The following is a 15069-nucleotide window of genomic DNA, read 5'->3' on the forward strand; positions in this document are numbered from 1 at the left end:
CTTTCAAAATAAAAGCATGTGGCTTATGTGTTTAAATACATTTTAAATGTATAGACTACACACAGCAAATGTCTAGGTTTGTGTTATTGTCTTTCCTCATATTAACGATTTGTAGTGTTTATGTTTATTCTGACAAACCAGGTGACTTTTAATCACTTATTAACGGATATATTTAAGAATACGACCGCAGCCCTGGGACTTGTAATGACCACTGTTTGTTGTCACATTTTCTCCAAATCTACATTTACTTTGTAATGGCAGTGGTAACAGTGAATTTTGTTGTTCAAGACAAGAGGAAGTGACAATTAGCTCAGCTAATGAACATTAAGGAACTTTCTTTAAACAAAGAGTGGAGTATTTTGTCCAATGAAAGACTTTTATTTCACCTTGTGAATCGGTGTGTGATGATTTTCCGATCACCACAGTGGCTATGAAGATTAAATGTGTATAATTTCTGACCAATTGTGTTTGTCACTCATGAATTAAACTGTATTATATACTAATTCATCAGATTTGTTATTTGTCTCAAGTTTAGTCCTTTCCACAACAGCACTCATATGTCGATCCGCTCGCATCTTGATTGCATTTTCCCCAATAAAAATAACTAAAAACCAATAAATGGTTCCAGCCCCCGAGAAATATACTATTAATTAATTAAAATCTGAACACAGTTAATCACATACTATTAATTAATTAAATTAAAATCTGCAACTATGTATTTAAACACCAAAACATGGATATAAACAAATATATTGGTAATATAAAATAATAATAATTAAGAAAACATTTTATATTATTATTAAAAATGGGTAAAATAACCCAGAGACAGACAGTGTGGAGTGGAAAAATGGATCATAGTGTGACAGTGTCGAGTGGAAAAATGGATCGTAAATCGATGTCTCCTCGTATCACGAGGAAAATCTTGCAAAAGTTGCTAACTCGTAACATCGAAAACTGATTTCAGGGTAGCTCGCATCTTGAAGCCCCACTGTAATTCTAACAACTTGGTTGGCTTTCAACAAATCATCTTCTTGCTGCCTTCAAGGTATTTTTTTTTTTTGGCAGTGATGAGACGTTCACTGACATCTGTAAATGTATTTGCGTAGTCCGCTAGAACCTTTTCAAATGTGAATATGTTAGTGTTATTCTATAGCGGTAAGTCTGTCGGGGGACACAAAAAGGAACATGAGCCATGATCATCTAATATCTTTTAATTATCTGTTGAGATACAGTCCTCCAAATGTACAACTCATGACATTCACAACAAACATTTAAGTTTATAATATTTTATGCAGTTACTATGAATACATCTCGACTGGCAGGTGTCTTCAGAAGATCACATATCTGATAAATAACCATTCATACCTTTATTCATTAAAAAAGTGTGGGTCCAGACCAGGAAACGCGCCATGGAGCGGGGGGTGTGGGTGAAGTGGCGGGGCATGTGAGCAGATTTGTGCCTAACCCGGTCAGCGCACATAAGAGAGAGACCTGCCCACTAGGGGTTGCTGTTACAGTGGTGGTTCTAAATATATTCCATGGATCTGGTATCATTTAGCTTTGTTCAAATGCACGTCGTTACCAAACCATCTGTTTTCTGGAAGTCATACACTAAATCTAAATTGTTGTCCAAGAGGCTTCTTCTGTTTTCAACTGAACTGAAGAAGCCTCTTGGATGAGAGGCGAAACATCTTAAAAAAAACAAAACAACAAAAAACTACTTTGTCCAGTTGCTTTCGATGTAACTATTTTATGGTTTTCACAAAGTACTTTTAGCCTGTCTGAAGTACCCCGCAAACCTTTTGTACACCCAGGCACAGAATTCTGAAATTGTCCAGTCTTTGTAGAAATGAAATTACAAGTGTCGTTGATTTTTAGAGTTGAGTTTCGTTACTGCTTTCGATGAGCAAGCAGCTGCAAAGCAATTGTGTAGGGAGAGTAGAAAACTCGTGGGAACAGTCTTGTTATTGGATACGCCATGACATACTGCATTCACTCTACATGTGAGATCAACGTTAAACTCGTGCAAATAAACCGTCGAAGGCTCGCATTGAGGGAGCTAATGCTGGAGCTAACTAATGTTCAACATGTGACCACAACAACCTAAAGGTCCAGTGTATGGGGGAAAAAAATGACAGGGCTGTACATACTGTCTGCTGTAAAACCAGATCGCCACAAGATGGCAAACTCCATCAGCAAGGATTTCTAATAATGCATGCATGGACATCCTTGAGCAAAAATCCCAACATATAATAAATAATTCTCTTCGTTGCGCACTGGTAGGTTAAATGACTCACATGATTGTTTTTGTAAAGTACCATTTCGTCCATTTCACTTCCTATTCTCTGAACACAAAACTCCTTGTTGTGATGATTTTTTTTTTGTGAAATTATTGCTCGAGTTGAAATTTCTTACTCATAGTTTATGGCTTTTGGTTAAATTTTTTTTTTTGGTGGTCAGACATTAGAAAGGATAAAGAACAGAAAGCTCGGCAAATTGTTGGTAAAGTTTAAGAATACTCCAGAATTCGGTGTTGTCTTTTATCAGTTCTTGGTACAGTCTGCACTGACTCTTTTTGACTTTTAAAACAATTCCCTAAAACTAAATCTCCTGCTAAGGAAACTAAGGATGATTCAACTGATACTCGGGATCGGTATCGATCCGTAATTGGTCAAAATCTCAGGACTGAACGTTGAAAAACAACAGCTATAGCCCATCTGATCTGATACCTACGTCCAAATGCTGAGCCTGCGGTATGCGGGAGAAAAGAAGGTATTGGATTGACATCGGTATTGGCGGATACTCCAAGTTGCAGTATCGTTTTTGGATATGAAAAAGTTGTATCGAGTCGTCCCTAGAAGAAACTCTCTACCCTGCTTGTTTAGTTTGCTTGTTTTTTTTGTTGTGTCATTGCTGTCAATGACTTTCTGCTTTAACTCTGCTCCAACTCTAAACTGAATTCGGCTCAGTATAAACCAGACTTTTGCCCTTTTCTCTGACCTTTTCCGTCTCTACAAAAAGGTCATACATCAAGTCCTACTGAGATAAATGGATGAATGAATGAACCCGCAAGCTTCCAAACAAAGATGGATCCAGGCAGCTGGATTTAGATATCTGGATAAAATCTCTAAATTGAAGTCTTAAGTGCAAAACAGACGGCAGATGTCTGCAGAGGTAAAAATGAACACTGGCACAGCACTAAAACATACACGGTTTCTAGTCAGTTTATGCTGGAGCTACGTGGAACACAGGTGGGCTTGTTATGAGTGGAAGCGTTACCGGAAAGTGAAAGAAAAGTCACGACAGTAAAGGGGTTGGGTTTTTTTTTTTTTTTTGTTCTTTTTTGCACGTTCACTGATGGGTCATCTGCAGACGGGATCACAGCTATGGTCATAAAAGAGTGTCATCTCTTGAATCTATTGCGTTAAGACTGTCTATGGCGCCTGAGCCTCAAGACGGAGTGACTTGTAGTGGGGAGATGCATGCACATGTATCGGAGGGGGGCGACTAAAGTTAGACCGATGTTTCAGACGGATCACTGTGCGGAGCAATTGTCAGGGGGGGGGGCGGGAGGGCCGCATGTGTGAAATGAAGGCCGCTGTACAAAGCAACGGAAATAAATCTCTTAGCTATGGCTTTCAGAGGAGAGGTCTGCTGTCCTGTGGAAAAGCAGTCAGAGACTTTGTTTCATTTTGGACTAAAAGGCTCAAAACGAATCTTCCACGAGAAACATATCTAGGTTGTGATCTGAAGCGAAAAGTTACAGCTACGCTTGTCTAACACTAGTGGCGGAGTGGGAGTGGGGGGTGAGGCAGAGGGGTGACGACATGTCTGTTTGTCTGGCTGGCAGTTAACGCGACATGGTACCTTGGCACATGACAGTGGGGGCACAGGAGAGAGCAGTCGTGATGAGTCACTGGGGAAATCGGTGGGTGGGTGGGTGGGTGGGTGGCTGGAGTGTTTCTGGGACACAGTCATTTAGCTCTGGGCAGTTAGCCGCTGCTCTGTGAGCGATGCCTGGTGTGAAACGGTCTTGTTCTCGTGAGCCCTCAGCTTGGACACGACGTCGATGAACGCCAGGCTCTGCACTTCTTTGTGAAGAGGTTCTGAAAGCAGCAGACGAACCACAAGAACGGGAGAATTAAAACCGGTTTTGACGTCAAGGTGACGTGTCACGGAGTATTCATTTTGACAGCAAATTTTCGATTTAGTCTTAGGGGTCATTTCTAAATGTTTGGACTAAATTGCAACTGGCGGACAACGCGTGCCATGATTAGACCTCTGATTACACGTTGTGCCCTCTTAAGAGACAAGCCAAGCTCTGATTGGCTTTACCAGCTTAGTCCGCATGACCAAATCAGCAATGATTAATATTGTTGTTTTCATCTGGCCCCATATAACACTTGTACACAAATTACTAATCAAATAAAATAAAATAAAAAATTAAATGTTACTGTTGAATACATACGTCGTATAACGCACTAGTCAAACATTTTCCAACAATTGTTTATTGCTTGTCTGCAACTATGATATGATATTTTCTTAATGTGCTAACTCAAGTTGCTAAGTTAGCACATTAGTTGCTAACTAATACGCAGCATTTTATTTTGATATAAGTGGTGTAAAAGTCGGTCTGTACTAAGGCAAGGCCAAGCTAACCCCAATCGACATCACAAATCATACTATTTTTTGTTTTGAAACATTGTGAGTTGCAATACTGCCACCTAGAGGGTAATTTTTACACTGGTCTATCCTTTGGGGGAAAACACTTTTAATTAACTTCTCAAACTACTAAAGTTTTATTAAAATTTTTTTAATAAAACGGTTTTAATAAAAAAAAGGATTTTTTTTGTTCTTCATACTAAATCTTTACGTTTAGTAGAAAATTAAGTCAAAATGAAATTTCTCCTGAACAGCTCAACATTAAAACCATGAGTGTTCACTCTCTGATGCTGGAGATTTTCCATCACCCCCATTGTCTTTGACTGTGGATTAAATGAGTCAGGCGGTCTTGGAGCCTTTGTGACAACATTAAAGGGTTTTAATCTCTCAGGACAAAATGAGTAAAAACTCCAGAGTGCAGAATGAGTCATCCAACACGGATGAGAAGAAGAGCAATGGAAAAAGAAAAATGTCCATGCTGAGAGACAAATTAAGCATCACTACTAAAGAAAATGGATTTGAACAAATAACTTGGAGTTTTCATTTAACAAAGGCTCTAAAAGGAGTAAGGGATACAAAGGTTTAAATATAACCCAAATATAAAATATATGTAGATGTATGCAGTCTGATTACCTGAGCCCATGACGGCACAGATGAGAATCATGGAGTTATACTTAATCTCTGGAGCGCTCCTCTCATCTGACAGCAGCTTGTGCAGCACTGACACCAGACTGGATCCAACAAAGTCTTTCTCTGCTGCAACTTAATACAGAAGAAGAAGAAGAAGAAGAAGAAGTTACCTCCGTTATCTTTTATTTATGTCAAACCAAATGATCCATATTTACCACCAGGGAACCAACAGAGTAATATGTGCCTATAGCAGTGGCATAAACACGAGTAAAGATTTCTGTATTAACAGTACAAAAACATTTTTTCTATGTCAAACATATAACGAAGTGTACTTAAAAAATAAACAAGGCTTCTTCCAACCACTGACACTAGCAGGAACAACACAAAAAAATTGACTTGCAATTTGCAGCTAATTCAATCTGAAACACCACATAGGCTAACTCATTCGGTAATAATAATATTCGTGATGAATCTAACAGTCGATGAATTGGCACACCCCTGTGGGGGCAGTGTTGTGCAGTGTAGCTAACAAAAAGCCAGTAGAAGACAATAGAAACAGCGGGAACCTCTGAGGTCAGAAACATGATCGTGACCTCTACCATATTCGCTAAGTTTCCATCTAGATATAAACTCTTAACTCAGCACTAGCCCCACTAGCTAAACGCAAACATTCATGGCAATATGTGGGAAGCGCAAATTAAAATAGATGTACCAAGGGTCCTCGACCTACGGCGGAATTCCATTCCTACGGTGTTGTATAACTCGCATTTCGGAACTCACAAACTGTGCATTACTATCTGTATATCTCTCTCCTACGCTAACGCAGTGGTAACATCATATAAAACATAAAAACATCAGAAGAGTCTGACTTATGCTTGGGAGCCATAATGGAGGACAAAAAACAACACGCACGAAAAAATAAAGCGAATGTAGCGCAAAACGATGTACGATCTGCAAATGTAAGCAAAGCCTTTTTTTTTTTGCGTAAAGTGCCGCGCAACAGCGTATCCGTACACTCTCCAAGATAGTTCCAGTGCAAACTAGCTGGCAGTAATGGAACAAGATCTTAATAAATTATGGGCGTGCTATGACCCGCTGTACTGTAGTATTCACACTACTGTAACACTCTTACCCAAATCCAATGCTGCTATGAGTCCCAAAGCCACCAGTGCTTCGTTCTGCATGATCATATGCTCACTGGTTGCCATGGTGACTAAGTGCTTAACCCCTCCTCCCTGGATGACGGTTCTGATGACTTCCTGAAGTACACGAAGAGACGAAAACGAGACGAAGGCAGTGAATTGTCTGACAACGCAGACGTTCAGTGACGCAGCAGTTCATTAATCAACAATTCATCGAACGTTACCTTAGACTTGCTGTGGCGAATGAGAGCAGACAGCAGCCTGTTCGACTCGCCCATGACCCCTGCGTGGTCTTTGGCTTCACACCACTCCACCAGTCGCTCAACCAGCTTCCCATTGGTTCCCAGCTGGTCCGCAGCTTCGGCTGAAGCGACACATACAGTGAACCACATTCTCTTTGTGGATCCTTGGTCTGTTCTTACTTGAGTGCAGATGATGACTTGAAACATAGCTAAGCTCAGTCTGGAGCATAACGTTATTGTACAGCAGGAGGAGACAGGACCTTTTATATTCCACAGTGACCACAACAATAATATGTAATCTGTCTTTCTGCCATGTTAGAGTCTCTCTCTGTCATAAATTAGTGGCCCATTGCAACTACCGTAATTTCTGGACTATTGAGCGCACCTGAATATAAGCCGCACCCACTAAATTGTACATACAGTATATAGGCCGCACTTCTCTATTAGCCGCACGTGGCCACGTTGTAACATGGGATATTTACACAGACAGATTTTTTTTTTCACTTTTAATTAAATAAATGCTTTTTTTCTTTCGCTGCCGTTCTCTTTCGCGTGCTCCCCGCGCACATATAAGCACACAGCCATTCACAGACATACGTTACTAGCAGAGGTGGGACCAAGTCATTGCTTTGCAAGTCACAAGCCTCAAGTCTCAAGTCTTTGCACTCAAGTCCGAATCAAGTCTCAAGTCAAAATAGGCAAAGTCCGAGTTGAATCCAGGTCAAGACTGAAAAGTGTCAAGTCAAGTCCCAGGTCCTGCTGTTTCTGTTGAGTCTTTTCAAGTCCTTTTAAATAAAATAATAATATATTTACACAGATCACTTTGGGTTTTGGAGAAATTATCAAGTCTTGTCGAGTCAAAGGGCTCAAGTCCAAGTGAAGTCACGAGTCATTGATGTTAAAGTCCAAGTCGAGTTCCAAGTCTCTTTACATTTTGTCAAGTCGAGTCTAAAGTATCAAATTGATGACTCGAGTCTGACTCGAGTCCAAGTCATAAGACTCGAGTCCACACCTCTGGTTACTAGTATAACATACTGTAGCCTACCAGAAAAGTCACTGAGCGCTAGTGGTATGAACTTTGTTAGCCCATAAAAACCCGGAAATTACAGTATATCATATTACAAAACATCTAATAAACTGATCATAAAAACATCACATACATATGGATGAAACCAAATGAAATGTGTTTTTTTCCAAACCAGAAATCACACATTACAAACCTTAAGTCTGCCATTGTGGAGGCATTTGATTTGATAGGTGAAATAAACAGAACTCTAACCTTGTGTATCGATGAGCATACGTAACGTTCCCAAAAGTTTGAACTGGACAGGAGGCATCTCAGACTGTAAAAACTTCAGCACCACGTTGGCCACACCAGCTGTTAGCATCTTGGACTTGTTGACCACTGGACACAGAGAAGGAATTCAATGAATGTGTGTGAAAACTTAAACTCACGTGATGAGCAGAGCACCAATGGCATCTTTCACTCTGTATTTCTTCTATCTTCTATCTGTGCCATCATATACATATATAAACATACGTGTATATATATATATATACATGCATATACATATATAAACACACGCATATATATATACATATATAAACATATGTGTATATATATATGTAGATATATATGTAGAAATAAACTTAGTTATTTCTTTTCATGGATGTTGCTCTGTGTATATACGTCGATTCTATAAATTGACATATAGTTTAACATAAAATATAATATATTTATACATAATATTAAATATAAAATTATAAATATATATAATATAAAAACTACACTAAAGCTCTGCATGTGTTTACAGTTTGATGAAGTTTAAAACACCCACTGATCTTTACAATGAGGCTTATACAGTGCAGATTTATTTCTACAAAATACTGTATACATTATCATTACTTGCATATAGCGTTCTATCCAGCCTCCACTTACGATACACTATTCAAAATGAATCACCTTGTGCTGGCAAATACTACTTCAGGCAGTGTAATGCAATATACACTTCATATAAATAAATTATCTGTTTATATATATACACACATACACATATATATATATAAATATATATATATATACACACACACATATATATATATATATGTATATATATATACATACACATATATATATAAATATATATATATATACACACACACATATATATATATATATGTATATATATATACATACACATATATATATATATATATATATAACCTCACCAACATAACATAGCTTTAATAATGTAAGATTATGTTAACCAAGTTGTCAAAGTCCTGTAACCAAATACATCAATTTTCCAGAGCCCGTTTTAAAGTCCGTACAAAAACAAATATGATATTTCTGTTTGTATTCATTGAATTACGGTCCATTTGAGCCACTGCAGCAGCTTACCAGGTATAGCCAGATTCCTCAGGGCGCTGAGAGCAGCGTGTTGGACGGTGACATTTCCTTCCTCCACATGTCGGTCCAACAGCTCCAGAAGCTTCTGCACGATACCAGTGTCTACCATGTGGATGCAGTTGCCATCTACAGAAATACGAGGACACTAGTGACACACTACTATGCCACCTGTTAGCATCGCCAGGCCCGTTACTGTTCATACACTCATACACATTCACATTCACACACTGCCTATAAACGTCAGTTCCCTTTACATTAGTATAAGCAGGTGTACAGGTGTGTGTGCAGGTGTACCGTTGCGAGCAAAGTTAGCAATGGCCAGAGCGCCAGCCAGCTGCAGCTGATGGTTATGAGATGGTATCCAGGAGAGGACCCTCTGGAAGACGCTGCCCTTTCCCCCCTCGAACAGCTTCTGCATGGACTCGTCTACGGGGAGCAGTGGAGACATGTTACATCAGCAGTAGTACGACAACAATACAGCTGTGTCAGCACGGCTTTGACAAGACTCTGAATTATTGATTTAATGCCAGGGCTGAGGAATGTGTTCCTGTGTGACACAAAGTTGTATTGAACACAACGATGAATTGTTTATGGCCTGCAAACCCAGTTTCTTAAAAGGAATTTAGTTTTTATTACTGAGGTTTTTTTTTTTTTTTTTTAATGAAATGGCGTAGTGTCTAAACAAATCAATTTGTTGTCTGTTGTGACAAACTAACTCAAAAAGATCTTTATATTTTCTTTAAATACAATTTTTACTTGGTGTGAAATGTGGTTGCATGACATATATACAGTATATATAAGGGGGAAATCACACTTCCCCAAAACTTATATATATTTACATATATACTGCATACATATTTATACATATATACTGCATGCATATATACTGTTTATATACTGCATATATATATATACATATATTGCATGTATATACATATATACATATATATACATATACCTATACATATATACATATATACACATATATATAGTATTTAATATTATTTATGTAATACTGTATTTTGTGCACTTACTGTAGCTTGATTGTTGATTGACTGACTCAAATTGTAAGTCACTTTGGATAAAATAGTCTGCTAAATGTATTGTAATAATAATAATGTAATGTAATATATTCAGAATATACACATGGTTTTTCAAACAAAAAGGCTCTGTTTTTAAAATTTAAATGGTTTTGTTAAATGCTTTTTTACCCAAAAGCACCATTTCCTCTTAACTAAAAACTAATTAATTAAAAATTACTATTTGTTTCTAATATTGTCATGTTTTAAGACTGAAAAAATAGGCAGGTAAACTAAAAACCCTAGTCTGGGCTTTCAATCAAAAACTATTGTTATTTCAAACTAAAAGCATAAAAAAAAAAAGTTTTTTCAGCGAATACCATTTCCTTTAAAAAAAACAAACAAACTTGTTTTTCAGACTAAAAGCATTGTTATATTTAAGCTAAAGCCACCTTTTTTCAAACTAAAATTGCTTTTTTTAATTACAAGCACCAGTTTAAAAAACAAGCACTTGTGTTTCAAAATAAAAGCACCATTCTCAATCTAACAGCAACACTATTTCATCAAACCCTAGGCACCTATATTGTAGACTTACTAATCTTGAAATTTTGCTTTTTGATAGGTAACACAAGACCTAATGTGGCTTTATCTGAGGCTAGCTAAAAAAATATGACCTGTCTATACATCTGGTTCAATAGTCTTTGCTTATACAGCATGAATAAGTCTTCAACAGGGCTTGGTACATGGATGTACAGTATGAGCAAGGATTCATTAACTTGACTATTTTAGCAGGGGACCAAACTAAAGACTCGCATTTTGAGGTATAATCCTAGTGTTTACCTCCCAGCAGCAGGAGGACCATTAGGTCCGAGGCGGTCTTGAGCTGAGCAACATCCTCTTCTCGCTCCCCGTCTACAGTCTGAGCCACCACCTCTAGCAGACACTCCACCAGGCCGGCCTCCACCAGCTGCAGCTTGATTGCATCTGGGAGGAGACAGAAGCAGGAGACGGGAGGCTACAGTCAGACTGAAGCGAAACTGTCTCAAACACAGATGCTGCTGCAGTGAAGCCGAGACTCATCACAGAACAACAATACAAAAATAACTCAGAAATTCTCACTCTGAAATGGCTGCTGAAGCTTTAAAGATGACGGCAGCATCAGTGTTGTGAGAGATCGTCGAATGAAACGTGGCGAAAAGTAAAATTTAATTTGGTTGATCTGAAGAATATTACAGTATTTATTTATTTACTGCTAATCATTTTTGTCTTTTTGCGACAGGGGAAATTCAATACTTATCCACTGGGTAGCAGCAGATGGCTTAAAAAAAAATACACTGCTGTTCAGGAAAATCTTCCTGTCTTTCTTCAATTCCTTTCAGTACATCAGCATTGTGTTCAACCGAAGAGGCACACACTGAGTAAAATTTGGATGAAATTGAAACATGATCATTGCAATTCTTAATATATACTTTCAGACATTTTTGTTTGGTGGCACATGATGGGATTTTTCTAATGTAAAAATATGGGCGGTGGCTAAAAATAGCTGTACTCGCTCAATGGGCACAAGTTACTTATTTGAAAAAATTCTATCATCCAGAACATGCAATATTTATGCCTCCTAAACAGAACAAAACTTAGTTTTATAAAAATATGTTACCATCAAATGATTAGGCTTCCTCATGTTTGTTTGTATTTGTAAGTGTTGTATAAAGATATGTCCTAATTGTATTGTTGGCAAAATGTTTTTTTAATGTTACTTTAAGTAACTTAAGTCTTAATATGGATTATAAAACAATCTAACCTATATATCAGCCAATAAAAAAAATAGATGGAATATTTGTATGTACTTTAAGTAACTTAAGTCTTAATATGAATTATAAAACAATATAACCTATATCAATAAAAATAAATTGAATATTTGTATAGAAAAATATAAAGTAAAATGTTTTCACTATATAATTCCAATAGATTAGATATTATAAAGTATATGCAAAAAATGTTTAAAAGAAATCTGTTCAAAATGTGCTTCTGATCAAGGATAAACAACAGTGCTGTTAACCAGTTCATCTACAGTGGAGATGGAGAGGGAAAGGTTTCTCTTAAGCCGAGTTCAGCTGCACGTCGTTGTGGAGACGCACACTGTGGGAGCAGCCGAGTGTGCCTGCAATGGTGATAACAAAAGCCAGGACGGTGCTTTGCAGTATTTATCAGATGCTGAAAGGTGTGTTTGCGCACATACACACACACACACATACAGTCCTCTGTTAGGTTGGTTTGAACACCTAAAATAATATATGGGTTCTGAATTTTGTTTTTTTATTTGGACAATGTTTAGGAATTTAAAGAAGTTAAGTGACGTTTTCATTAATTTAAAGTGTATTCTTTTGTTTTAAATGTTCAGATATAGATTGATGATTATTAAATGTAAGTAGTAGTGCTACAACACAAAGCACAACTGTTTGAAGTAAATTCTTACTTAATTTTAGGATAAGGTACACAAGAGAAATAAAATAGCCAAAAAAAAAAATGATGGGCCTGTTTAGTTAAACACAACCCTGATATACTCGTAGGAATTAAAGAAAGACGCATAATAATATTTATTCTTGTCTTGGTCTTTTGAATAACACACCCTTTAGTTTCAGTCATATTTCGTCAGCTAAAATCTTTTAGTCTTTACCATTCTCTGCCAGAGGAGCCAGGACCTCGAAAATCATTTCCTTCTTCTCGTGCTCCGTCTGCTTCTGGAAGAGACGCACCAGCTCCTCAGCAATGTTGGTGGAGGCAAACTGTTCTTTGCTGGACTCTGAAAACACGAGAAGGTCATTCAACACCCGGGTCTCAGAGTAGAGAGTTGGTCATTTATCAGGTCAATTCAAGCAAGTACTGTATGTTTTCTTAAAAGCATTTTTAAAAATTAAAAGACAATCATTGTAGAGTTTTTCCAATGACAAAGTATCATACTATACAGTACCTTAATATGTTATGATTTATTTAAAGTTACTAATTCGTTTGTTAACCACCTACAATTTTCAAGCACCTTAAAGGGACATTTCCTAGTCTGTCATAGGCTATTACAACACAATTAGTAATTCATATACATTATTTCAATGGTTTCCAAAACTCTTCTGCAGAGACCCCTATTGGTAGTAAGGAGTATTGTCAGACCCATATTCCGATGACACAGACACAGTTATTGCTTCAACACCCAACTGAACTTTACTGAAAACACTAATTCCAAAACTCAAATAATTGGAATTATTTGGTAGCATTTTGCTCAAAGTCTCACCTTAAGGATGTCTTTTTAAGAAAAAAATGTAAGAACATTTAAAGAATAATACCAGTTATATAAAGTTACTAGAGAGACAGATATTTGTTTCCGTGTAACATACCCAGCTCTGCAAGGTTCCCAAAGGCGATGAGACACATTTCTGTCAGGGCTGTGTTATGGGAATGGATGCCTAGCAGCTTCACCAGCGTGGGAATCACACCCATATTGATCAGCTGGGCTTGTAAGGAATCTGCAGTAAACACACAGACAGAAGAGCAACGAGCGCATTTAGAGTTTCACATCTAAGAACAACCCAAGGACAAAAACAGAATGGAAAGTATCTATTTTTTTTTTAAGCTGAGATGATGTGCAATACTATCACACTGTGATCCCTGATACAGATATTACATTTAAATATATCTTTACAAAAACACCGTAGATGATTTTGAGAGGGAAACATTTCTTGATACTCTACAATTATAGGAAACGATAATGCAGAAAAATTGAGCACATTTTTTCAGGGTCACAGAATCCAGGCTTCTTCATTGTACTTTCCAATTGCACCAAAGTGAAGGAGAACAAAACAATTTCACAGTAGACTCCAGTGAAACATTAGGCTGCCACAAAAGAGTGATTATTTGTCTGGTATTAAGAGTTAAAAAGTGTAAGAAGCACATCAAGAGCCAAGAGAGAGAGGCTTCAGCTCTTTGGCCCAACACCAGAGTGAATGACTGTAGACAACAATAAGCAGATGAGAAGAACAGAGCGAAGAAAAGAAATGTGACATTTGGGTTCAAGTAGTAGCACCAACAGAGCCATAAAGACTAGTGGAAGTAATAAGTAGGTTCAATATTTATCATTAAATATTCAAAAATAAAATAAAATACTGTTTTACAGTGGCTTTGGCAACTAAAAAAAAGTGTATAACCATGATTTTTCCTTCTAGAAAGGATTATAGTCAAGTCAATCTCCCTATTGACACATTAACAGCTATTGCTTTCCTGTCAATCTTTTAAAATTAAATTAAGTGCCTTCAAAATAAAAGCTTAAAGACTAAATGTAAAATTAAGCTTGGATTTAAGCAGGTTATTGTTTCATAAAATTCTATTTTTATAACTAAACACAAAACCAAATTATTTAAATATATATATATTTACATATATATATTTACATATTGTCTCTGTGTATAAAGACGATTAGTTAAGTATAGAGTGTATGTGTATGACTTATTGCTGTTGTTGTTTTTGAGCGCACACATTAACTACTAAACTACCGTAATAACAGTTTTTAAGAAAACTAAATACTGCGAAAAGTATTATTTTTTTCTACTATACCAGGCGTGGGCAAACGTTTTGACTTGCGAGCCAAAATTGTCCTAAAATTGAACAGGGGGCCGGGTCAGATAGAGCATTTGTGTTAACTGAGATAAATGACATGTAAAAGTCATGCATTAAGGCTAAAAGGCTAAAATGCTTTTAGACTTTTCTACGCCATCTATTAGTGAAACGTGGCTATTGCAGGGAAAAGGCAGAATTATAATGATAATATAAATAAATTATATAATTTGGAAAAGTTTGGAGGGCCGGATTAAAAAGCTGAACGGGCTGCATCCGGGCCCCGGGCCTTATTTTGCCCATGCCTGTACTATACTGAGCAAAGACCCTGGCTGGGTTAATAAAATAAATAAATTTTTAAC

At 37.2% G+C, this 15069-nt stretch overlaps 1 protein-coding gene across 1 annotated transcript in view; it reads right to left on the reverse strand.

The window, feature by feature from the left end:
* Positions 1-3931: 3931 nt before the first annotated feature.
* The window catches only part of rap1gds1 (RAP1, GTP-GDP dissociation stimulator 1), a 35922-nt gene continuing 24784 nt past the window's right edge, over positions 3932-15069 (reverse strand). Inside the window, 10 exon segments of the mRNA XM_008319025.3 lie at positions 3932-4106; positions 5296-5424; positions 6425-6551; positions 6659-6798; positions 7956-8081; positions 9078-9212; positions 9381-9512; positions 10946-11089; positions 12783-12908; positions 13495-13623. Of these exon segments, the coding sequence (XP_008317247.1) occupies positions 3979-4106; positions 5296-5424; positions 6425-6551; positions 6659-6798; positions 7956-8081; positions 9078-9212; positions 9381-9512; positions 10946-11089; positions 12783-12908; positions 13495-13623 (1316 nt within the window). The 3' untranslated portion in view covers positions 3932-3978.

The sequence above is a fragment of the Cynoglossus semilaevis genome, chromosome 1 (assembly GCF_000523025.1).
Source record: "Cynoglossus semilaevis isolate Cse_v1.0 chromosome 1, Cse_v1.0, whole genome shotgun sequence".
NCBI classification, from domain to species: Eukaryota; Metazoa; Chordata; class Actinopteri; order Pleuronectiformes; family Cynoglossidae; genus Cynoglossus; species Cynoglossus semilaevis.